Below are 27,252 nucleotides of genomic sequence, written 5' to 3'. Positions count from 1 at the left end.
GTTTTTGTTTTTGGACAGCAGCTGTTCATTATTCTGCCATTGACACCGAAAAAAATCTACTAATTAATCATTTAACATCACTCCAGGAATATAAAAATATTTTTTCAGGGCCAGTTCTGTTGTTATTAATCACATCGCTGTTAAAAACTCAGTTACAGCTGATTGAACTAGGTGAAACATTTTACGGGAATTCTAACAGTGATGTGGGAGTAAGAAAGTTGAAATTCTCACTGATTTCGATGATTGTTGGCTCTAGGCTGGGGAGGGGGTGGGTGCAGGCTCACAGTGCAGCCTGTGGCGGAGCAATGAGTGAGACTGTAACTTCAGTATTTCCATGCTGATCTGCACATGAACAACATCCTGAATTTGCGGTCAGTTTCAGAGGGATAATGCCGGTGAACGCTGACTCCTGGCTGTCAAACCTCCGTGCAAAATCCCGGCCTTTGAAACTGACAAAGAGACTTGCCAGCGCAACCTGAGAGACTACACTTCTGTTTCTCTGTCTTCCTTCTTTGAAGTTGAAGAGCCTGTTTCTGTACTTGTCTTGTGCCCTTAGTGCCATGATTGAAATTGAATCACATGATTTGAAATGAAGCACGAGTATGACCCACATTGATATCCGATCTTACTTCACTGTATGTTTACAAGGGAATAATCTATCTCGTATAAGTAAATGATTGGATAAATTTGATCAATTCTGTTTTCATTTGAACAGTGGGATTTTTCATCCTATTTTGAAATGCCATACAGCTTTGAGAATCTCACAAACAGTAGCTTCTATGTTTCAACCATCAAAATTTGCTTTGTAGTGAGCTCTGCTGTTGCAAACTCTCTCATTGGTGCATACCGATGCTGCAAAATATGGTATAGACAGCAGTCAGACAACCAAAATGAAATCGTAATGAACAATTCTCTCTTTAAAAAGTTAACAATGCAAATGCCTTCAAAGTTGATTATAAAAGTTCCAATGTAGTACATCACTCTAGCCCTTTAAAGCTCAAATGCTCCCAATTCCTCATTATGAAGTTGTAATACCTTCACTAATACACAGAATGTTTAGACATTAAGGAAACAAATTCCTGGAAACAAAGTACTGAAAACTGAACTTTAAAAGTATTTTCCATATCGCTATTAAATCAGAAAAATGTGAACAGATTTTATACTAAGCACTGCGAAAACTGTTGTCATCCAAACATAACTAGCGATTCAATTAAAAACATGAGTTAATTGAGAAATTATAATTTCCAATGAGCAGCTCTGATCATTTATTTCAGAAATAATCTGAGAAATACCACTACTGTTTCATTTATACAATTAAAGCCACTTCTCAATGACTTTCTAAAACCTGGGTAAAATGTCAGTTACTGTTATTTACCACTAGACTTACCTTTTAGTCGCTCCAGTAGATCAACCTGACCAGCAGAAGCCAGAGCCACAGCCTCGTCTTCAATGCTACCCTGCAGTTGCTTCAGGACCTCCTGCAGCACGAAGTGAAGCACAATCAGAATGGCTGTAATCATACTGAAATCCAACGCACAAGACAGGCTGCACGCTGCCCAGTAGCCATATATGCCAGCCTTCAAGTGAACAGAGTCAACTATCAACAAAAGCATCACAGGAAATTTTGGCCTGCCGTTTTCCTAATTCCATTTTACAAGAAAGAACTGAAGTTAAATCTTGACCCAACTATTTACAGATTTATGATAGCCGAGCACTTGAATTTTAACACTGAATCTGCCCTCCTTCACTGCTTCGGCTGTTCCTAAAGTTGCCTACAAATTAAGTGCAAGTCATTAACTGACTGATATTTCTGTCGTACCAACATTTCCAATCCTTCATATATATTTGGAAATTACTTTTCATTTCCAAAAGATGACCTTATGAAGTGAAGGAAAATGTTCCCAACAGATCTTTGACAAAAGACACACACAACTGACAGAAATACTGTACTCATTGATTTATACTGTACTAGCGTTGATTGATACAGATTTGCGTTGTACAGATATAGAGGAGTTGCTGCTCTGACTCTCAATCCTCTCCATTACTTTGGTTAAATGAAGCTGTGATTACATAACAATTTCAAAGAGTCACCTTGGTGAATGCTGAGCACACTACAGACTGCTGCTGTTCCTCTTCAACTGGAAAGCACAAGCCAAGAAATTCGAAGTATCTATCTTAGCTTCCACTGACTGTTCAATACATCCTACACAACTGTTAAGCATTAACGTGCTTCCTGCATTATTGACTTGATCTTCTAGTCAATTCAATACTTCAGCTTATACTGCAACAACAAACAATAGATTTCAAAATACGATGGTGTGGTGCTGCCGAACATTGTGAAAACTAACATTCAGGATTACTTTTTTTTTATTATTCGTTTCATGGGATGTGGGCGTCTCTGGCCAGGCCAGCATTTATTGCCCATCCCTAATTGCCCTTGTGAAGGTAGTGGTGAGCTGTCTTCTTGAACCGCTGCAGTCCATGTGGGGTAGGTACACCAACAGTACTGTTAGGAAGGGAGTTCCAGGATTTGTACCAGAGACAGTGAAGGAACGGCGATATAGTTTCAAGTCAGGATGTTGTGTGGCTTGGAGGGGAACTTGCAGGTGATGGTGGTCCCAGGCATCTGCTGCCCTTGTCCTTCAAGGTGGAACCGGTCACAGGTTCGGAAGGTGCTGCCTGAGTAGTCTTGGTGCGTTGCTGCAGCGCATCTTGTAGTTGGAACACGCTGTTGCCTGTGCCTCGGTGGTGGAGGGAGTGAATGGTTGTGGACAGGGTGCCAATCAAGCGGGCTGCTTTGTCCTGGATGGTGTTGTGTTTCTTGAATGTTGTTGGAGCTGCACCCATCCAGACAAGTGAAGAATATTCTATCACACTCCTGACTTGTGCCGTGTAGATGGTGGACAAGATTTGGGGAGTCAGGAGGTGAGTTACTCACTGCAGGATTCCTAGACTTTGACCTGCTCTTGAGGCCATGGTATTTATATGGCTATTCAGGTTCAGTTTCTGGTCAATGGCAACCCCCAGGATGTTGATAGTGGGGGAATTCAGCGATCGTAATACCGTTGAACGTCAAGGAGAGATGGTTAGTTCTCTCTTGTTGGAGATGGTCATTGCCTGGCACTTGTGTGGCGCGAATGTTACTTGCCACTTATCAGCCCAAGCCTGGATATTTCCAGGTCTTTCTGCATTTCTACACAGACTGCTTCAGTATCTGAGGAGTCGTGAATGGTGCTAACAATGTGTAATCATCAGCGAACATTCCCGACTTCTGACCTTATGATTGAAGGAAGGTCATTGATGAAGCAGCTGAAGATGGTTGGGCTTAGGCACTACCCTGAGAAACTCCTGCAGTGATGTCCTGGAGCTCAGATGATTGACTTCCAACAACCACCTTCCTTTGCGCTAGGTACGATTCTAACCAGTGGAGAGTTTTCCCCCTGATTCCCATTGACTCCAGTTTTACTAGGGCTCCTTGATGCCATAATCAATCAAATGCTGCCTTGATGTGTTGGATTCAAACCCATGTCCCCAGAGGAATACCCTGGGTCTCTGGGTTACTAGTCCAGTGACAATACCACTACGCCACTGCCTCCCCTCTGAGTCCTTTTGAGCCCCTTAGAAGTGACTGAAAAATTTTCAAATCTGTATTCTGAAATGTCAGAGTCGTACAGTTATACAGCACAGAAACAGGCCCTTCGGCCCATCGTATCTGTGCCGGCCATCAAGCACCTTACTATTCGAATCCCATTTTCCAGCACTTGGCCCGTAGCTTTGTATGCTATGGCGTTTCAAGTGCTCATCTAAATACTTCTTAAATGTTGTGAGGATTCCTGCCTCTACCAACTCTTCAGGAAGTACGTTCCAGATTCCAACCACCCTCTGGGTAAAAACATTTTTCCTCAAATCCCCTCTAAACCTCCTGCCCCTTACTTAAATCTATGCCCTCTGGTTATTGACCCCTCCGCCAAGGGAAAAGGTTTCTTCCTATCTAACCTATCAATGCCCCCCATACTTTTGTATACCTCAATCACGTCCCCCCTCAGCCTTCTCTGTTCTAAAGAAAACAACCCTAGTCTTTTCAGTCTCTCTTCAAAGCTGAAATGCTCCAGCCCAGGGAACATCCTGGTGAATCTCCTCTGCACCCTCTCCAGTGCAATCACATCCTTCCTATAGTGTGGTGCCCAGAACTCTACACAGTACTCCAGCTGTGGCCTAACTAGCATTTTATGCAGCTCCATCATAACCTCCCTGCTCTTATATTCTATGCCTCAGCTGATAAAGGTAAGTATCCCATATTCCTTCCTAACCACCTTATCTACCTGTGCTGCTGCCTTCAGTGATCTATGGAGGGAATAGGCCACACCTTTGAAGACATTTCTAGCTAGAAAAGGACAGACAGCAGTATCTTCTAACTTAGCACTAACTAAATTTATGTCTTTGCATTTAAGAGATTTTTCACTGCATATTTTTCCCTACTAATGTTCAAATTGCGGACATTCAAAGCTAGGTTATTAAATTACATAAGATCATCTTAAACTTTGTTATTTGTGCCTGCGCTACGAAGCAAAGACAACAATTAACTTAAGTGGCAAAGTATCAAAAAGAAGTTTTTAACATTTATGTTAGTCATGTTACTTGACTGCCAAAAACAATTACAGCTCCAATGTAAAACTAGCCCACAAAAATGCGCTTATGGACACATTATAAATTGGTACTTCAACCACTACCAACACTCGTGGCTCTATTGTTGCAAAACAGAATAAAAGGGTCAAAAAGGAACATCCTTTCTTCGTGCAAGCAGTTTCTTTCTTAGTATATCAAGGCAGCTACTCTTCGCCATTCCTGTGTAGCACTTTCAGCTACACAGGAAGGAAACGTTACTTTCATGGTTACATAATTTACAATATCTAAGAGATGAACAATAGCATAGATATTTTCAAAATCACAAGCAATTTGACCATAAGCCAACATTAATACAGGAAACTGACTTCAAAAATAACAACCACTGCAAAAAAAAAAAAATCGCCTGCTTTGCAGGATATAAGGAAACTACTCCATAACACTCTCTTCCCATCGCAGGCTGATGACACACTGAGGCTCATAAAATAAAGGAAAGACTTGCATTTATATAGCACCTTTCACGACCTCAGGAAATCCAAAAGCACTGAAGTGTAGTCACTGCTGTAATGTAGGAAGCGTGGCAGCCAATTTGCGCACAGCAAGCTCCCACAAACAGCAAAGTAATAATGACCAGATAATCTGTTTTTAATGATGTTGCTTTAGGGGATAAATATTAGCCAGGACATCAGGGTTAACTCCCGTGCTTGAGCTCAAAATAGTGCTATGAGATCTTTTACGTCTCCTCAGAGAGCAGGCAGGGCCTCAGTTTAACATCTCATCTGACAGGAAGCACCTTCGAAAGTGCAGCAGTCCTTCAGTAATGCACTGGAGTGTCAGCCTAAATTGGTTAATCATCTTAATTCACTGGATCATCATCTTAAAAAAAAAATCAAAATGGTCATTTCCCAACATTTACAATAAGTATTTGATAGGAAATGGAAATTTGTACTTCCAACGTAAAGAACCTGTTTACTGATACGTTAGTTTTGAACTGCTGCTCAATTTTTCCAAAAATATGGGGAAAAACTCCTTTATACAGAATCCAGGAGACAAAGATGGACACAGACCACAGGCACTTGGCAGGATCTGCTCAGTTCTAAGAATATTATTTTATTTGAAATATTGCTATGAATTTAAGAAGAAACCTTTAAATTAAATCGACCACGAAAACTCTATTCTATACTTAAGCTTCCTTCTTAAATTAGTAGCAGCTTTTTCAAAAATAAAGCAGCATGATTAACAGTTTTAAAATTAATAAAATTAGTGGCCAGCCTTCTAATCAGAACTGCCGCTTCTCCAGAGTCATATACATATCTGGCCAGGCTCCTTACAGAGGGACAGGAAGAATTAACAAGTAAACAAATTTTTATTTATGTAATGCCATTTATTCTTTCAGGATATACAAAAGTGCTTTGGAATCAATAGATTAATTTTGAGGTATAGTCACTTGTTATACAGGTAAACGCCAGTTTACATGCAGCATCTCTCAGTCATTATTCAGATCATAAAGCATACTGCCATTTTAAATAACAAGGTGATTTCCTGTGGCATCGTTCACTATAAGTTGGAGATTTTAAGAACGGGGTGTTACGTTAAGTAGCAATATCAGGCACACCAACTTATCAGCAATGGGATCTGGGAACTGTCAGACAGGGTCTAGGCTGGAAGTACTGATTGGATTTCAGGAAAAAGAATAATCTGGCAGCATTTGTGGTTGCTGGAGACAACAGGATCTATCAGCCTTGTGGGAAGAGGGGGAACAGGAGAATGGAATCATGAAATTCTCTTGGCCTCTTTGAAACCATCACATTCCTGTCAACAATATCTAGGCTTTTTAACAGCAATGAAAAATAAAATAACAAATCAAGTGCATTCTCCATAAACCATCTCTATTTTCTTTTCGATCAAAAGAGACCATGACCACAGCAGCTGTCAGTTCGTATTAGAAAATGGCACTCTGTCAGACTTGCCTGAAATAAAACTTGAGAATTCAACGTCCAGTTACTTCCAAAGTCATTTGGAAAAAGCAAAAAAAACCTTTCAAATCCTCATAGGTTAAGGAGACACACTGTTCTACCCTTCCAGTCATATTGATACAGAGATTGCAAGCTTTGAGATGATTCAATTCTTAGATAGGGTTGAAAACTCTGAACAACGGTTGAGGCAAAATTATCCAAAGCCCAGGCTTTTGAGACATGCTTAAGCCTTGAAGTATAAACTGTAATGAAGATATTAAAGATTACAAAAGACAACTGAATAGTTAAGTTTAATCACGCTGTGAAATGTTGGTTTTCTTTTGTTTAAAACTTTTTGAACGAGAAATTCCAGCTATTGACAAAAATGGCACGCAAAACTGAATTCAATGGGTGAAAGTAGTGTCTGAAATAATTAGGGAGGAAGGCTGAGCTTCATTCAAATTGGTCAAGAAGAACAAAGGAAACAACGGGCTTGGAGTTTGCCTGTCGTTGGAAGGGAACTCATCTCACCCAAATGTTGCATGCTTATCTGTTCAAATGGGAGAAACCTACACAAAAAGCTTTGCCTGACAGCATTCTGGGGGATCTTAAGACAGCGCGAGAGGTACTCCTTTTGTCAGCAAACACCAACAACTGGATACTACCCAGCAAATGTCAACAGTTGTCTTATACGAAATTTGAGATTGACATCAAGGAAAATAGGAAAGAAATAAGATCTCCATGTCAATCTTTATGTGCACTTTCCTAAATGCCACCGTGTTGTTCAATTAAATGCATTTTCATGGATTATAGTATAAAACGCAATGCACAGCTCCACAGAGAGGGAGGTTACAACTTCATACCCATAATCCTGCTGCTAGTTCCAATATCAGTCTGGTATTCAAAGCAGAGGTGAGAGTCTTCCTTTTGAGGGACAAGAAACAGAATGCAACTGCATCACTGCCATTCATGCAACCTTAAGCAACTGATTATAGATAGGCATTAAAAGGACCCTTCTCGCTGGTTTCCTGCCTGGCCTACATGTAGAAGTAGTATGTTGGGGGGGGGGGGGGGGGTGGGGAAAGGGGATAAAGGACAACTAAACAAAGAAAAATAAAGTGGTGAGGCAAAATATCTAAGGAGGAAAATCACCCACTTACAGAAAAACAAACAAGTTTTTTTTTTACCTGTTTGGGTTTCGCAATGCATATTGCTCAGTCTAAGATTATTTTCATGCTGATATATACTTGCAGATTTTCAGCTGACATTTCTCCTGTACTAGTTTATTAGCATAAGTATAAAGCAAATCAAGTGCCGAAACCATAGAGACAGAATATTCTGACATCACAAACAAAATAACTGAAACCATAGGTGATAGAATTAAACTGTATCTTTTAAAAACTGAAACTGAAGGTCAAGGGCCAGGAACTGTAAAGCATAAAAGATTAAGCCAAGGCTAAACAAACAGTAATCAGGTGCCACAAAAGTTGCCTTTAAAAGACGATTTTCAGAGGAAGACAGATATAAGATTTCTACTGTTTTTTGGGAAATTATGAGTGAGAGTCGGGCACTCCACAATAACTGATTTCAACGGAGTATCAACGATCCTGAATGATACATTAAATTCTATTATTAAATGGGCTGACTTTTACAGACTCCCCGATGTGGGGTCGTGGTGGGGGGTGGGCGCGCGCCGGAAAATGCCTCTCGACGCTGGGAAGGCCTGGCCTGATACTGCTGGCAACGACGAGGCCTAATGGCAGCCACCCCGCCGCTCAGCGCCGGAAGCCAAATTTACATATGTTAAATAATTTAAATGAATGAGTAAATGACCTACCTGCTCCCACCGTCTGTTCTGGGGCGATATTGGTGCCGGTGGCTGGCACTCCCGCATCTTCGGATACCCATCTGGCAATCCAAGGCGCAGCACTGGTGGGGAGGGGGGGAGCAGGTAAGTTTTCAGTGCGGGGGGGGGGGGGGGGGGGGGGGGGTGTGAGTGGCGTCAGAGTAGTTTCATTGGTCTAGGGAATGGTGGGAAGGGGTAAAGTTTAATGGTTATGAACATTTGCAGGGGGAAGGGCGGTGGGGGAAGGGGGTCAAGTCCACCAGGTAAGTGTTTTGGTTGGGTGGTGTGGGGGGGACTTGCCAAGGTGATTAATTCAATCAGGGGGCTCAGCCAGTTTTGAGAGTGGGTTTGGTTTCCAGTGCAATGTTTTTTGAACCTGTGCGAAAGATTACGACTGAATGTAATTTACTTCTGAAATTCCTCAATCTTTTTCTCGTTAGGCTAATATCTGCCGAATTGCACCCCAGCAGAAACTCCAGGGCTTTATGCCTTGCTGTGGTTGGTATGGACATCAGTTGTAGGATGTATGGACTTAAGTCATTTACCTCTATATAGACAAAGATTTGCTAACATTACATACCTATTTATCTTTCTAAATTATATTAAATTCTAATGTCTGCACACACTGTCTGTGCCTCAATTTCCTCTTGCCATGCTTTTGTCACAATTTGTCTACCAACACTCTTCCCTCACTATAAATTCCTATGTCCACATTTATAATGGGGCTTGCCTATGTAAACTTATATTGCTATAATCTCAACAGCTCCTCTAGGTTCTAATGCCATCTTGCTTTTTTTTTTATACATGCCAATTTTCAATTTGATTGAGCTTTTTTATTTTTTTACTTTATGCGTTAATATTTGTTTAATTTCCTGTAGGATTTGGTCTCTCCTTGCTATTTTTGTGCACCAGTGAGGTGCTGGCTCTACCCCTCTCACAGCCCTGTAGTGCCTGACTAGTTCGATGATCACCACTGCTCACCCCCAGCTGACTGGCCTCTCTGCTGCAGCTGCTGACCTGTGCCCCCACAAAAGTCAGTTTTCATGGATCCTTTATGAACTTCATCGGTATCACCCTCCTCCTGTCCCTTTTTTCACGTTGCTACTGACTGCTGGATAAGCTGGTTCTTGGGTCATTCTTTCTGCTGCTTCTACTATTACAGGCTGAATAAGTGGAGGTTCTTTTTTGAATGTCTCCCAGTGTTGAACTCTGCATTGTTTCTGCTCAAATTTTTACTCAAGGATGGATCTGCCAGCACACAACTCCCAATTCCTTATTGTTCATCTTCCAAGTAATTTTCTGTAAAAAACCACTGTGCTAGGTAATTTTATATAAAAATCCATATGGTCAAGTAGTTTTATATATAAATCTATATTGCCAGGTATTAATATGAAATCCATCTCACTAGGCAGTTTTATCTAAAATCCTGTGGATTTTAACTGCCTGCAACAGGATAGATAGGTGAGCAGAATGGGCAGACAGGGTTGCAGATGGAATTTAATACTGATAAGTGTGAGGCGATGCATTTTGGCAGCAAAAATTGGGTGACGCAATATATACTTAATGGTACAGTTCTAAAGAGTGTGCAGGAACACAGGGACCTGGGGGTACATGTGCATCAATCTTTGAAGGTGGCAGGACATACTGACAGAGTGGTTAGTGTTACGACTGAGGCGGGAGGTGTGCACTGTTTATTCTAGTCCCACTTCCTCACAGGTCACAGCATATTATTTTAAATTTTCCCCACTTATCGATACAGTCAATCATATACTCCATTTCTCCCAGAATAGAACACACCAACCAGGTTTCTTTAATGAACAAAAAAAATCAGTTAATTATAAAACAAGTCTTTACTAGCAATGAAGTAAAACAAACACAAAGATCGACATTTTAAAGTTCCTTTTTTTTTACTGTCGCCCATTCATGCTCACACACACACACACGTATACACACACACACAGCGGTTAACCGATAAAAAGGGATTTTTATAAATTCAGAGCTCTGTTACAGACAAAAAAAACTTGGGAAGATTACTTGCTTGTTTTTTGAAGAAAACAGCAGATGAGCTGTGTTGTTCCAAACCTAGAATACAGTCTAACTTCTGAGTACAAGTAGATAAGTCACTGAGATCTTTTAGAACAGTTCTTTTCAGGTGGCGTTGAAAAGTAATTTAGCAAACTTTCTTCAAAGACAGGAAATGAGATGAATTGGCACAGTGGACCTCTCAGGGTCCTTCAGAGATGCTGGAAAGTAAAACTGGGATGCGGTCCTCTTCCCATTTATTTTCATTGTATTGCAGGAGGTGGGGAGGGTGAGGAGAGCGGATCAGAAATGTATTTACAGTGTAGTGGGGGTTGGTGTACGGGGTACGGGATTCAACTGTGTAGTTTAAAAATAGCGCCTGCGCAGAAGCAGCTGGCGCCGTTCAGGGTGTCGCTGAGGCCGCCCCTGCCATGTGATTGGGGGGGGGGCCCACCCTGCATATTTAAATGAGCCACCACGTGCTAGATCGCGGCCCGTGCATGTAAACAGCCATTTGTTTCGCCCACAGCCGTGACTTAGATGGCATCCTCTTCCATAGCAATGACAGATAAAAAGTATTTAGTACCTTACCCATGCCTTCTGCCTGTGTGTAGGTCTCCTTTTTGGTCCGCAATTAGCCCCATCCCTCGTCTTATTACCCATCTATTTATGTGCCAATAGAAGATTTTTGGATTCCCTTTTACGTTAGGTCCTAGTCTATTCTCAGAGTCATAGAGAGATACAGCACTGAAACAGGTCCTTTGGCCCAAGTCTGTGCCGACCAACCACCCATTTTTACTAATCCTACGTTAATCCCATACTCCCTGTTACATCCCCACCATTCTCCTACCACCTACCCTGCACGTCTTTGGCTGTGGGAGGAAACCAGAGCACCCGGCAGAAACCCACGCGGTCACAGGGAGAACTTGCAAACTCCACACAGGCAGTACCCAGAACTGAACCCGGGTCGCTGGAGCTGTGAGGCTGCGGTGCCAACCACTGCGTCGCCCACTCATACTCTCGCTGCCTCTCATTTCCTTTACTTCCCCTCTGAACTTTCTACATTCAGCCTGGTTCTCACTTTTCTCATCAACCTGACATCTGTCATACACACCCTTTATCTGCTTCATCTTACTCTCTACCACTCGTCATCCAGAGAGCTCTGGTTTTGGTTGCCTTACCTCTTCCCCCTCATCGGAATGTAACCAGACTGTATCCAAACCATCTCCTCTTTAAATGTCACCACTGTTCGATTAATTTTTGCCGGCCAATCTTTGATTTCAATTTACCTGGTCCAGATCCATTCCCAACCCATTGGAATTGGCCCTCTTTCAATTAAGTATTTTTACTCTAGATTACTCCTCGTCCTTTCCCAGAGTTAATCTAAACCTAATGATACAATGACCACTTTTGCTAAATGTTCCCCTTTCTTTCTTTTGGGCCTCCTTATCTCGAGAGACAATGGATACGCGCCTGGAGGTGGTCAGTGGTTTGTGAAGCAGCGCCTGGAGTGGCTATAAAGGCCAATTCTGGAGTGACAGGCTCTTCCACAGGTGCTGCAGAGAAATTTGTTTGTTGGGGCTGTTGCACAGTTGGCTCTCCCCTTGCGCCTCTGTCTTTTTTCCTGCCAACTACTAAGTCTCTTCGACTCGCCACAATTTAGCCCTGTCTTTATGGCTGCCCGCCAGCTCTGGCGAATGCTGGCAACTGACTCCCACGACTTGTGATCAATGTCACACGATTTCATGTCGCGTTTGCAGACGTCTTTATAACGGAGACATGGACGGCCGGTGGGTCTGATACCAGTGGCGAGCTCGCTGTACAATGTGTCTTTGGGGATCCTGCCATCTTCCATGCGGCTCACATGTCAAATGTTCCCCTACTGACACTTGATCCACGTGACCCACCACATTCCCCAAAGCCGCCCTCCTCGTTGGGCTGGAAACATACTGATGAAGAAAGTTCTCCTGAACACACTTCAGAAACACTTCCCCCTCTCTGCCCATTACACTATTATCCCAGTCTATGTTAGAAAAATGGAGATCCCCTACTATCCCTTGTTACGAGATTACGCCTATTTCTTTTTTCTTTTAATAGGTTATGGACATTTGAGTCATCTGGAATCTTGAAGAAGCTAAACTTAGATTTTTTTTTTTTTAAAAAAAGGTCATCAGAAGGTTTGACCTGAGAGCAAACAGTTACTCAAAGTCACCTTTTTTCAAAGAACCCAGCAGGGGTTGTTTTGGTTTGAGAAATGATTGCAGAGGAGTGACAAGCCAAGATTTGTAGATGTCACAGGACTTGCTTCTGGAAAGATTTTAGTTTCAATTCTGAACTGTTAAAAAAAAAAGCCAGTTTGTGTTTGGCCTGAAACAGAAGAAGTTGGTTTATTGACCTACCAGGCAACTGCCAGCCATCTTTCTCTTGAAAAGAAGTCCTGCATCAAGAGATTCCTATTTCCTCCTGTATTTGAAGAAAGCCTGTATGATTAAGGAACTTGCATGTCAAATGTGTCCAACTGAAACCCCTGATGTTGCCTCCCTGCTGTAAGACTTATTTGGAGCCTTCTGTAGCTGGAACCTGACTGAAGCCTTCTGTCACTACATCTCTTGGAAGCCTACCCAAACTGATCATCAACATTGCCTGGAAAGAACTGTTCTAGGTAGATCCCATTGACAGCCGCTTATTCGCCTTTGGGACACCTCACCAAAACAAAAGACATCCATCCATACCTTCTTTGCAGTTTTTTTTTTTATTCCTTCTATTTCTTTGTAACAGCTGTAAACAAAAATCCCTTTTATTTTTTTCCTGGGTATGTATGTGTGTGTGGGTGTGTGCTAGGATAAGGGGCTTTATTATTTCAATGTGTGTATGTTTACTTACTTATTGGTTAAAATTTGCTTTATAATAAGCATATAATTTTGTTGTTCATTGAAGAAACCTGGTTGTGCGCTTTATTCTGGGGAAAAACAGAATATCTGATTGACTGTTTCAGTAAATGGAAAAATTTAAATATATGTTTTGACCTGTGGAGAAGCGAGACTGAATTAACTTTGCACTCCTCCCGCCTCTGTCGTAACACCCTACATCTATAGTTCTTACACCTCTCTAATTTCCCTGAAAATGTTCTCCTCTATATCGTTCCCACAGTTGGTGGCCTATAGTATAAACCAAGAAGCATAATAGCACTTCTATTGTTTCTTAACTCTAAGCAAATAGATTTTGTCTTTGACCGCTCCAACATTGCTATATTCTTAATCAATCTAGCGACCCCACCCCCATTTCTTTCCTGAACACCTTTTATCCAAGAACTTTTAGTACCAAATCCTGCTCCTTATGGAGCCAGATCTCCATTATTACCACAACATTATATTCCCATGTGATTATTTGCACCTGCAGCTCATTAACCTTATTTACAATGCTTCATGCATTTACACACATATACCGCAAACCTATCTCTGACCTCCTTGTATTCTGTCTCAGTCCGATCCCATCTAAGACCATACTATTTCTTACTCTATTGCTATCTGTCCCTCCCAACCCTTTGTGCACCTTGTTTCTCCTTTCTAATGCTACATCCTGGTACCCATTCCCCTGCCAAATTAGTATAAACCCTCCCCAATAGCACTCAAAATCATACAAAGTGTACGGAACAGAAAGAGGCCACTTGACCCATCCTGTTTGCGCCGGTCGAAAAATGAGCCAACCAGCCTAATCCCACCTTCCAGCATTTGGTCCGTAGCCCTGTAGGTTACAGCACTTGAGGTGCATATCAAGACACCTTTTAAATGTGTTGAGGGTTTCTGCTTCTACTACCCTTTCAGGCAGTGAGTTCCAGACCCCACCTCAGTGAAAAAATTTTCTTCATTTCCCCTCTAAGCTTTCTACCAATCACTAGAAATCTATGCCCCCGAATCACTGACCGCTCTGCGAAGGTAAATAGGTCCTTCACATCCACTCTATCCAGGTCCCTCACTAGTGAACCACCCTACGAGGATACTGGTCCCAGCCCAGTTGAGGTGCAACCCATCCAGCCTGTCCCACCTCCCTCAGAACAACTCCCAATATCCCAGGAATCTAAAGCCTTCCATCATGCACCATCTCCCCAGCCTTGCATTAATCTGCTCTATCCTCCCATTTCTATCGTCACGAGCAAGGGGCACCGAAAACAATCCAGAGATTACTACCTTTGAGGCTGTGCTTATTAATCTCTTTCCAAGTTCCCTAAAATCTGCCTACAGGATCTCATCCCTCTTTCTACCTATGTCATTGGTACCGATATGGACTACGACCTCTGGCTGTTCACATTCCCTTTCCGAATGTTCTGCAGCTGCTCAGTGACATCCTGGATCTGGCACCAGGGAGGCAACATATCATCCTGGAATCACATCTACAACCACAGAAACGTCTTTTTGTTCCCCTAACTATTGAATCCTCCATAATTATTGCATTCCCATTCTTCCTCACAGGACAGCTGAGCCACCCATGATGCTGTGCACCTGGCTCTGGCTGTATTCCCCACAGAAATCATAGCCCTCACCAAATACCAGCTAGAGAGTGAGATGCCCTCAGAGGACTCCTGCACGACCTGCCTGGTCCTCCTCGTCTGTCTGGCAGTCATCTAGTCTCTCTCTGTCTGCACTCTCTCAAGCTGTGGGGTGACCACCTCCTCAAACATGCTATTCACGTAGCGCTCAGCCTTGTGGATGCAATGACTCCAGCTGCTGCTCAAGCTCTGAAGTCCAGAGCTTGAGTTTCTGCAGCTGACGACACTTCCTGCACACATGATTGCCCAGAACATGACAAGCAACCTGGAGTTCCCACATGGCAGAGGATGTGCATTCAACAGGCCTGGGGTGACCTGTCATGCCTTTATTTTTTTCGATGACTAGCTAAACTAAGCAGAAATAAAAACCTTAAGATTTAAAACCTCACACGTTTTAAACCCAGTTTAATTATCCTGGTTCCTTAGCTTAGATACCTTACCTCAGTATTTACCCTCAATCGCCATCTTTATTCCTTTGGGGTTCAGCTCCCAGTCTTTGCTTGTGACATCACTTGTCCAATTATTTTACTCTGTGGTTGTTTTGCAATGCTCTCTGTCGCTCCCTCTTCGCATACGCTGTATTTATGCTCCTCAATCCTCCCATGATGCTCTCTGGCTAATTTTTGAAAAATTATGCTGGCTCTTCAATTTACATTGCAGTAGATTGTGTGGATGCTTTTTAAAAAAAAAAATTACATAAAACGGCATTGTCACCATTCTTGCCATATAAAATAATTATCTCCCCTCTTTTTCCATTTGCTGTCTAATCAACAGCAAGAAAGCTTAAGGGGATAATTTTTGTTAAATGTAGTCCTCTAGATTAATGACCAAAAACATATAGCTAAAACTGAGACTAGTTGGAGCTCTCTCTCTCTCTATGTGCCACTCTACAACATCAGTGCCAGGAAGCTTCCCATACATGCCACAGCAACTCCATTGACTGCAACTTTATTCTTGCCTGAGAGTTGTCCAACCTAGAAAAAAAATATGCCAAAGATTGCAGATGCAGCATTTTTAAAACTATAAAATGTATGTATGTATGTATGTTGCAGAAAATTTACTTGTTCCTAGATTTGGCTCCTTTTTTGAGTCACTCCACACAAAAGGAGCCAGAACATCAATTTTGTTTTTCAAAGCAAGGTAGAATCTGCTACCCACAGTTCTACCAAGCATGCAGTTGGTGAACATATATTTGCAAAAGAAAAATTAAATAGCTTTTAAAGAAAGTAAAGTTCTGAGTGTAGTCAACGAAGGAAACAGCAACATTTAACTTAAAATACAGTAGTTATACAAAGACACGCTATTAAGGTACATTGCCAAAATAATATGATTTTAACTTGTTAACAGAAAGTAACCAATATGTCACACTGGTAGGAAATAAAGCTTCAGAAATTCTGTTATTTTGCCTGACAGCAGACTAATGGAGTATCAGAGACAATAAGTTAACAGCACTGTATGAGATCCTGGGATCTGGAAGCAATGCGAAGGCGGCATGGAATTTGAGGTTACGAGGATCGGCGAGCACTACAAGTGGATCCCAGAGTCTAGCAACATTGCGTATAAAGTCCTGCAAAAACTGGAAGGAACCCTGACATCTGGGAGCGTGAAGTGAGGGGAGAAAGAGTACGTAAGAGTGCTCCCAGAGCCTAGGAGCATCAAGGGTGCTCCCAGGTTTGGAAGCAGTGCAAGTGTGGTCTTGTGAGGTGGTGGTGGGGGAGGGGTGGGGGCTGCATGTCAGGCTAAGGAGAATTGGAGGGGGATGTCTGGCAGAATAGGGAAGTCCAGAGTCTGCAAAGCTTGAGAAGGTAGAGCAGGCCACAGCAGAATGAAGGCTAAATTGCCTTTGATCTCTTTTCGATCAAGCTTCCCCTTACTACGCTACTACCCGTTAGTTTCTTCGCCCAACCCATCAGGGACCTTTTCCTGATTTCTCAGTCATCAGTCTTTATCTACCCAAGCACGATTAGTGTACATACTGACTTATACATATTACAAACATAAATTTAGTTAACAAAACAAAAATCATTTTGCTCGAGTTCATTTATGCAGCTTTATATTAAAATAATACTTTTCAAGTTCCAAAATAATTTGCTGTACTTCTCAAAAATTTTTTTTTTTTAAAAACTAGAGTTTGGATCCAAAATAAAGTAGGAAATTGCTTGCCATGACAGCAGGTCAGAGGCTGGATATTCTGCGGCAAGCAAATCACATTCTGACTCCCCAAAGCCTTTTTTAATTCATTCATTGAATATGAGTGTTGCTGGCAAGGCCAGCATTTAATGCCCATCCCTAATTGCCCTGAGAAGGTAGTGGTGAGTGACCTTCTTGAACTGCTGCAGTCCATGAGGTGTTGGTACACCCACAAAGTTGTTAGGGTGTGAGTTCCAGGATTTTGACCCAGCGACAGTGAAGGAGCAGGGATATAGTTCCAAGTCAGGATGGTGAGACTTGCAGTGGAACCTGCAGGTGGTGGTGTTCCTGTGCATCTGCTGCCCTTGCCCTTTCAGGTGGTAAACATCGGGAGTTTGGAAGGTGCTGCCTAAGGAGTTGCTGCAGTCATCTTGTATATGGTACACACTGCCACCACTGGTGGAGGGAATGAATGTTTAAGGCGAAGGATGGGATGCCAACAAAGAAGGCTGCTTTGTTCTGGATGGTGTTGAGCTTCAAGTGTTGTTGGAGCTGCACCCATCCAGGCAAGTGGAGGGTATTCCATCACACTCCTGACTTATGCCTTGTAGATGATGGATGGGCTTTAGGGAGTCAGCAGGTAAGTAACTTGCCACAGAGTTCCCAGCCTCTGACCTGCTCTTGTAGCCACGATATTTATATGGCTCGTCCAGTTATTTTTCTGGTCAATGGTGACCTACCCCCAACTCCCCCCATTCCCAATGACTTCAATTGTGCCGAGGCTCCTTGATGCCACATTCTGTCAAATGCTGCCTTAATGTCAAGGGCAGTCACTCACCTCACATCTGGAATTCAGCTCTTTTGTTGTCCAAGGCTACAATGAGTTCTGGAGTCGAGTAGCTCTGGCGAAATCCAAACTTAGCATCGGTAAGCGGGTTATTCCTGAGTAAGTGCCGTTGATAGCACTGTCAATGATGCGTTCCATCACTTTGCTGATGGTTGAGAGAAGACTGACTAATTGGCCAGATTTGATTTGTCCTGCTTTTTGTGCACAAGGCATATCCGGACAATTTTCTACATTGCCAGGTAGATGCCAGTCTTGTAGCTGTACCGGAACAGCTTGGCTAGGGTGCAACTAGGTAAAGGCCTGCTACCCAACCCGAACCCAACACAACCTGACGACATGCGTTGGGCCCCTCTTCCGGGTCCGGCTTTCGGGCTCGGGTCGGGTCGGACACACACAGTAAGTGCTCTGCCGGTAAGTATCGAAATTTTTTTTAAAAAAACTTACCTGAGCTGGGAGTCCAGGATGAAACTGAGACTGCGCAATGAGCGAGTGACATCAGTATGACGTCACCATGCATGTGCTGCAGCTTCCTGCAAGTTCAGTGTCAGGAAGGTCAGTAAAGGGATAGTCAGGTCGGGCTCAGTTCGGGTCGAGTCGGGGTCTGGCTCGGGTTGGGTCAGGCTCAGTGCAAAATCAGAGGGACACGGGCTGGGTCGGGCTTGGGTCTGCTGTGGTTCGGTCGGGCTCGGGTTCTTTTTCCTGACCTGAACAGCCCTTTACAACTAGGCCTGCACTGTGTGCTGCTGGAGGGCACAACTGTGAAGGGATTTTGGTAAGTGAGGGAGTTCTGCAAGGAGGGGAACTATAAATTGCTTGAGAAAAAAATAAATTTAATTAAATTAACACAATAAAGATGGCAGGACAGGTGACGCGTCGTGACTGCAGTATGTGGCAGCTCCTGGATGCCACGGCAATCCATGCCAACCACGTCTGTAGTGTCTGCGGCTTGAGGAATTTTGGCTCAGAGTCATAGAGCTGGAGGCCGAGCTGCAGACACTGCGATGCATCAGGGTGGGGGAAAGTTACCTGGACACTTTGTTCCAGAAAGCAGTCACACCCCTCAGGAGAGGGCCATCTGTTTTGGTCAGTGGTCAGGGACAGACGGGTAGGACTGTGAGTCAGGCAGGTAAGGGGATCGAGAAGGTGGGAGTGGAGGAGCCTCAGTTCTTGCAATTGAGCAACAAGTTTGAGGTTCTTGCAGCTTGCATGGACAAGACCAAGGGCTGTAGTGTGGATGAGCAGACTGACCATGGCACAGGAAGCCATTCAAGCAAGGGGAGCAAAAAGGAAAGTAGCGGTAGTAGCAGACAGTATAGTGAGAGGGATTGACATTGTTCTCTGCAGCAAACAGCGAGTCCAGAAGGCTGTGTTGCCTGCCCGGTGCCAGGGTTCGGGACATCTGCTCAGGGCTGGAGAGGAACTGACAGTGGAAGGGGGAAGATCCAGTCGTCATGGTCCATGTAGGTACCAACGACATAGGCAGGACAAGGAAAGACATTCTGCATAGTATGAGGAGCTAGGCACCAAATTAAGAAGCAAAACCTCCAAGGTAATAATCTCTAGATTCAAATAGTCGTTTGGTAGTACAGAACTTGGGTATTGCTGAAAATAGAGACATTTTGTCTAAGTTTTTCGTCTCGCACTCATCAGGACAAATTGTAAGAATACCAATGTAAGGGAAGCAACAAATTTATACTGTATGAGAAGAGAGTGCTGATTGGTTGGCAAGTGGACTCTGGCTGGTAGAGGCATTGCCCTGAGGAATGAACCAGTGAATGGCTGTCACTTATTTTGTTTAGCTTAAACAGGCACAATGTGTGTAGATGTTCTTTCTGTCTGCAAAGGACAGGGTCCTGTGTATTAATATATGCAGCTTCCAGTATGCGCAAATGCACCACCCTGCGAACCCGACTGACAAGCTTAAATTGGTTGTCAACGTAATTCTTAGTACACTGAAGATTACTGAGCAAATGTTGTCCAATCGCAGAATCGCATCCAATGTTGGACACTGTGTTCTGCGTTTTGCAAGCAAGGGCTAGTTGAGTACGGCCTGTACCTTGCCTGTTGTGAACAGCGGAAGGGACATATTTTTTGATATGATCCACCAGTCTTTGGGACGTACGGCCTATATACCTAGCATCACACTGGCATGAAATTCATATTTCACATTACTCATTTGTGTGATAGGCAGAACGTCTTTTTTAGCTTGACGGCAGCATCCCGTTAGTGGCGAACACCACACGTGTTGCTACTGCATAGTAGCAGCGTGAAACAGCTGTCACCTGTTGCTCAAATTTTTGGGAAACATTACCCTTCCAGGGTAATCTGAGGTAGACTGGGCACTTTTCAGGGCCGAAAATGACAGCCTTAGGCCCATTCAGAAGTTTGCACAATATACAGTGAGAAATGTCCACTTGCCAAGCACTCAGCACTCTCTTCTCAAACAGTATAAACTTGTTATTGCCCTTACATTGGTATTCTTGCGAATTGCCCTGATAAGTGTAAGACGAAAAGCTTCGACAAAATGTCTCAATTTTCAGCGATCTCTGGATTATTACTTGAGCCACATGTAAATTGGAGTAGGGCAAATAAAATTAGAGAAATGAAAGCGCGCGGCTCAAAGACTGGTATGGTAGAAGTGGGTTCCAGTTCATGGGATACTGGCACTAGTACTGGGAAAAGTGGAGGCTGTACCGTTGGGACGGTCTACATCTGAACCGTGCTGGGACCACTGTTCGAGCGAGTTGCATAACGAGGAAGGTAGAGAGGGTTTTAAACTAAATGTCTCATTTAGGACCCTAGGGGTCAAGGGATCAAATTTGGGGAAGATGTGGTAAATGAAAGAATAGAGACAAGGCAACAGAGAAAGGTATTAATATGGGAAAAGATAAACAGGCCTTGACAGGAATGGACAGTGATTACAAATCTATCAGCCAATCAGCAAATAAGGCTAGAGGTTACAAAAATAATAAAAGGACAAAACTAAAGGCTCTGTATCTGAATGCACGTAGCATTCGAAACAAAACTGATGAACTGATAGCGCAAATAGAAATAAACATGTACGATCTGATAGTGATATCAGAGACATGTCTGCAGGATGACAGAGATTGGGACCTGAATATTGAAGGGTACATGACATTTCGGAGGACAGGAAGCTAGGAAAAGATGGAGGGGTGGCTCTGTTAATTAATGATGGTATTAGCACAATAGAGAGGGATGACTTAAGTTCAGGAAACCAGGATGTAAAAGCAGTTTGGGTCGAGATGAGAAATGATAACGGCAAGTTATTCGTGGGAGTGTGTACAGGCCACCTAATAGTAACCACACGGTCGGGCAAGATATAAAGTAAGAAATAATGGCTTCCTATCTTGACTCTATCTTTTCTCCGCTGGTCCAGTCTCTTCCCACCTACATCCGTGACTCTTCTGACGCCCTACGTCATTTGGACAATTTCCAGTTTCCTGGTCCCAACCGCCTCCTCTTCACTATGGACGTCCAATCGCTCTACACCTCCATCCCCCACCAGGATGGTTTGAGGGCTCTCTGCTTCTTCCTGGAACAGAGGGCCAACCAGTCCCCATCCACCACCACCCTCCTCCACCTGGCTGAACTTGTTCTCACATTGAACAACTTCTCCTTCAACTCCATGCACTTCCTTCAAGTAAAAGGTTTCGCTATGGGTACCAGCATGGGTCCTAGTTATGTCTGTCTTTTTGTGGGATATGTCGAGCATTCTTTGTTCCAGTCCTACTCAGGCCCCCTCCCCCAACTCTTTTTCCAGTACATTGATGACTGTATCGGTGCAGTTTCCTGCTCCCGCCCCGAACTGGAAAAGTTTATCAACTTTGCTTCCAATTTCCACCCTTCTCTCACCTTTACATGGTCCATCTCTGACACTTCCCTTCCCTTCCTCGACTTCTCTGTCTCCATCTCTGGGGATAGGTTGTCTACTAATATCCATTATAAGCCCACTGACTCCCACAGATACCTCGACTACACTTCTTCACACCCTACCTCCTGTAAGGACTCCATTCCATTCTCCCAGTTTCTCCGTCTTCGACGCATCTGCTCTGATGATGCTACCTTCCATGACGGTGCTTCTGGTATGACCTCCTTTTTCCTCAACCGAGGATTCCCCCCCCACTATTGTTGACAGGGCCCTCAACCGTGTCCAGCCCATTTCCCGTACCTCTGCCCTCAACCCTTCCCCTCCCTCCCAGAACCGTGACAGGGTTCCCCTTGTCCTCACTTTCCACCCCATCAGCCTCCATATCCAAAGGATCATCCTCCGCCATTTCCGCCACCTCCAGCGTGATGCCACTACCAGTCGCATCTTCCCCTGTCAGCATTCCGAAGGGATCGTTCCCTCCGCGACACCCTGGTCCACTCCTCCATTACCCCCACCACCTCGTCCCCATCCCATGGCACCTTCCCCTGCAATCGCAGGAGGTGTAATACCTGCCCATTTACCTCCTCTCTCCTCACTATCCCAGGCCCCAAACACTCCTTTCAGGTGAAGCAGCGATTTACTTGTACTTCTTTCAATGTAGTATACTGTATTCGCTGCTCATAATGTGGTCTCCTCTACATTGGGGAGACCAAGCGCAGACTGGGTGACCGTTTTGTGGAACACCTCCGCTCGGTCCGCAAGCAGGACCCTGAGCTTCCGGTTGCTTGCCATTTCAACACTCCCCCCTGTTCTCATGCTCACGTCTCTGTCCTGGGATTGCTGCAGTGCTCCAGTGAACATCAATGCAAGCTCGAGGAACAGCATCTCATCTACCGATTAGGCACACTTCAGCCTGCCGGACTGAACATTGAGTTCAATAATTTCAGAGCATGACAGCCCCCCATTTTACTTGCATTTTTAGTTGTTTTTTCTTTTTTCTTCTTTTTTACATTTTTTATAACCTTTTTTTTTGCATTTATTTCATTTCATCTTAGTTTGTTCAGTTTGCTTACCCACTGTTTTTTTTCATGTCTGCACTTGCTGCTGTTCAATATTCAGCCCGTTAACACCTATTCTGTTCTAATGCTTTGTTTTTCAACACACCATTAACATATTGTTTGCCTTTGCTCCATGACCTTTTGGTCAGCTATGTGGCCTTGTCCAATCTGCACCTTCTCCTTTGTTATCTATTGCCCCACCCCCATCTCACTTGCTTATAACCTGTGACATTTTTAATATTTGTCAGTTCCGAAGAAGGGTCACTGACCCGAAACGTTAACTCTGCTTCTCTTTCCACAGATGCTGCCAGACCTGCTGAGTGGTTCCAGCATTTCTTGTTTTTATTTCAGATTTCCAGCATCCACAGTATTTTGCTTTTAATTAAGAAATAATGGCTGCTTGTCAGAAAGGAACGGCGATAATCATGGAGGATTTTAATCTTCATACAGACTGGAAAAATCAGATGGCAAAGGTAGCCTAGATGAGCAGTTTATAGAATGTTTTCAGGATAGTTTCTTAAAACAGCACGTTCTGGAGCCAACCAGAGAGCAGGCTATAATAGACCTGGTATTGTGTAATGTGATCGGATTAATTAAACACCTCATAGTGAAGGCGCCCTAGGCAGCATTGATCATAATATGATTGAATTTTACATTCCGTTTGAGGGAGAGAAGAGTGGGTCTAAGACTATCATTTTAAACTTAAATAAGGGTAATTATGAGGGCATGAAAGCAGAGCTAGCTAAAGTGAACTGGCAAAGTAGGTTAAGGGATAGGTCAATAGAAATGCAGTGGCAGACATTTCAGGGGATATTTCAGAATTAAAATGATTCCCGACAACGCTGGCTGCCACTAACATCAGACTGCGCCGCGGCGCGCACATGCGCAGACTGTCTCCTGCTCTCTGCGCATGCGCTGCGTTCCGGCTAGCCAGGACTGGTTAGCGCATGCGCCGATGACGTCATCGCGTGATGTATGCACCTTCGAGCAACGCACCTGGTCAGCCTCTGCGCATGTGCTTTTTGCAATGCCAACGGGTATTCACGCATGCGCCAACCTTCGGATATTCACGCATGCGCCAACCTTCGGCGCGAGTTTCTGAAAGTGGAAGGAGGAGAGGTTTCGTCGGGCATTTTCTCACAATTATTTAGTCGTTTTGAAGATTTCAGTCTGCTTCATTTTATCAGAAAAAGGAGATTGCTCCAAGGTAAGTTGTTCTGAAAACATTCCCATTGTTTGGACCACTGCATGTGCTCCAGTTCCTGTTGTAAGTTGCTCTGAAAACATTTCCATTGTCTGGGGCTCTGCATGTGCTCCAGTCCACTGCACTACACTAAAATCCTTTCCATTGTCTGGGGCTGTGTGCAGGCGGTACATGTGCTCCAGTCCCTGTTTTAAGTTGCTCTGTTCCTGCACCCATCAGAGCAGTGCACATGGACACACAGCCACGTTTCCCCATCGCCCTTGAAACAAGCATGCAGAGCCTTGTGAGACTCCGCAATAGCCAGCTGCTGCCTGTCAAGCAGAGGGGGAATTCAAAGCGGTCGAGCACTTGGGGAACATTCAGCAAGAAGAGACTGAGCACTAAAAGAAACAAGCATGCCCTGTCCAGTGGTAGCACAAATGTGAATGCTTTTGCTGTGTACACAACTGGTGAGGTGGGAGTGCAGCCACACCATTCTCCATCCTCAATGTTGCTTTAAGGCAAAGGTAAATAAGAGCAAAAGAAATGGAAGGTGATGCTGATAGTAGTAGGCAGGATTAAATGGGAGCGGATGGGAAGGCGAAGGAGTGGCACAACCATTAGCAGGGAACAGCAGAGCTAAATGGCCTGCTTTATGTTCATAGTCCAAAAGAAATGTGCTTCTTTTTCCAGCACCTTCACATCATTCATGTTTTCCCTGAGAGCAACATTGAACCATCACGAGATAGGGGCAGTAACATCATCCTGACTCCTACAGCTGAGGTGGGTACTAAGTGATTCATTGGCAGTGTTATCAGTACATGCCTTTACTGCAGAACATAAAGCATGCTCAACAGTAATTTCATTGGAGGGAAGCTCTGACACTGATGTTCTTTGCTTATTTCTTTTCACATAAAATATGCCGTCAAGAAAACAATTCTTGAGACTTAAGGTCAGCATTCAAGCAACGAAGGCAACTGGATCGTGATGCGGAGCTTGTCGGGGGGGTGGTGGAGAGGGGGAGGTGGGGGGGTGGGCAGAGGGGTGAGGTAGAGAAAGGGTGTGGGGGTGTAGTGGGAGGGAGTTAAATTCAGAAGTTCCTGAAGAGGGGAATGCAAAAGGCAGGGACCAGACAGCTGCAATGCCTGAAGTACAGTTGAGAAGTAGGGGAGAAAGCGGCTGGATGGCGGGGGCCGGAAGCGAGGCGCCGTAGAGAGCCGCGGGGAGCGAGCGGCCGAAGACCTTAGTGTCGCCGGGTGCTGGGACCGGCCTGTGCGTCTTTTGCTGTTGCAAGTTTATGGCACATGCGCAGTGAAACGCACTCCTACTTCCGCACCCCCCCCGCACTGCTGTCTCCGGCCGCTCCGGTTCCCTCCGTCACCGGCCCGTTCGCTCGCCGCTCCGCTCCTACCAGGCCCGCTCCGCTCTCCACCACCCCCACTCCCCTCCCCGCTCCCCTCACCCCAGCCCACTCGTTCGCTCTCTCACTCCGCCATTGTGTGCTGACATGTGTTTGTTAGGTTGCCTCCGTGTGATTATTTGAGCAGCGCCATCTTTAGTCCTGGCAGCTGCCTAAAGTCGCAGTCTGTGACGTTTTAGTGGCACATGCTGCATTTGCGCATGTGCCACAGCAGGGCCACCTAGCGGTAGCGTTGTCAGCAAATGCAGCCTTTCAGAATGCACAGAATATAGATACATTCCAACGAGAATTTCTAGGGGAGGTCCCAACATCCGCGGTTAACTAAAAAGGTTAAAGACAGTATTAAACTTAAAGAAAAAGCATATAATTGTGCAAAGATCAGTGGCAGGTCAGAAAATTGGACAGAATATAAAAAGCAGCAAAGAACAACTAAAAGATTAATGAGGGAGAAATCAGTACGAGAGAAAGCTGGCGAGAAATATAAAGACAGATATTAAGAGTTTCTATCGATATTTAAAAGAGAGCTAACAAAGTGTGCGTTGGTCCGATAGAAAGTAAGTCTGGGGAATTAATGAGGGAAAATAAGGAGATGGCAGCTGAATTGAACAGGTATTTTGCATCGGTCTTCATAGAGGATACATGCAACATCCCAGCTGTATATCAGGAAATGGAAGGGAGGGAGGTACTCAAAAAAATTACCATCACCAAGGAAGTGGTACTGAGCAAATTGTTGGAGCTGCGGGATAACAAATCCCCGGGTCCTGATGGACTTCATCCTAGGGTCCTAAAAGAAATGTCTAATGAGATAGCTGATGCTTTGGTCTTGATTTTCCAAAACTCCATAGATTCAGGGAAGGTTCCATTAGTTTGGAAAATAGCGAACCTAACTCCTTTATTCAAAAAGGGAGGGAGACAGAAAGCAGGAAACTACAGGTCAGTTAGCTTAAAATCTGTCACAGGGAAAAATGTTAGAGGCTATTATTAAAGACGTTATCGCAGGGCACTTAAAAAAATTCAAGGTAGTCAGTCAGAGCCAACATGGTTTGGTGAAAGGGAAATCATGTTTAACCAATTTATTGGAGTTCTTTGAAGAAGTAACATGTGATGTGGATTAAGGAGAACCGATGGATGTACTACACTTAGGTTTCCAGAAGGCATTTGATAAGGTGCCACATCAAAGATTATTGCAGAAAATAAAAGTTCCTGGTGGAGGGGGTAACATTTTGGCATGGATAGAAGATTGGCTAGCTAACAGGAAACAGAGAGTAGGCATAAATGGGTCATTGTCTGATTGGCAAGATACAACAAGTGGCGTGCCACAGGAATCAGTGCTGGGGCCTCAACTTTTTACAATTTACATAAAAGACTCGGATGAAGGGCCCGAAGGTATGCTTGCTAAATTTGCTGATGACACAAAGATGGGTAGGAATGCAAGTTGTGAAGAGAACATAAGGAGGCTACAAAGGGAGGTTAATAGGTTAAGTGAGTGGGCAAAGATCTGGCAAATGAAGTATAATGTGCGAAAATGTGAAATTGTCCAATTTGGTAGGAAGAATAAAAAAGCATATTATCTAAATGGTGAGGGATTGTGGAGCTCGGAGATGCAGAGGGATCTGGGTGTCCCAGTGCATGAATCGCAAATGTTAGTATGCAGGTACAGCAAGTAATTAGGAAAGCTAATAGAAAGTTAGCATTTATTGCGAGGGAAATTGAATACAAAAGTAGGGAGTTAT

The 27,252-nt window shown here is 43.9% G+C and overlaps 1 protein-coding gene across 10 annotated transcripts in view; it reads right to left on the bottom strand.

Annotated features, from left to right (window-relative positions):
• Window positions 1–27,252, bottom strand: part of apc (APC regulator of WNT signaling pathway) — a 263,447-nt gene that overhangs the window by 99,896 nt on the left and 136,299 nt on the right. For 6 of the 10 annotated variants that reach the window (XM_068029831.1, XM_068029833.1, XM_068029832.1 and 3 more), the window contains one exon: window positions 1,388–1,478. The exons of the other annotated variants lie outside the window; for them this stretch is intronic. In XM_068029831.1, coding sequence (XP_067885932.1) covers window positions 1,388–1,478 — 91 coding nt within the window. The remainder of the gene's footprint in view (window positions 1–1,387; window positions 1,479–27,252) is intronic. 10 annotated transcript variants of the gene reach the window in all.

This window comes from Heterodontus francisci, chromosome 4 (genome assembly GCF_036365525.1).
Source record: "Heterodontus francisci isolate sHetFra1 chromosome 4, sHetFra1.hap1, whole genome shotgun sequence".
NCBI classification, from domain to species: domain Eukaryota; kingdom Metazoa; phylum Chordata; class Chondrichthyes; order Heterodontiformes; family Heterodontidae; genus Heterodontus; species Heterodontus francisci.
Note: the sequence above shows the minus strand (reverse complement) of the source record. Positions and strands in the feature narration are given on the sequence as shown.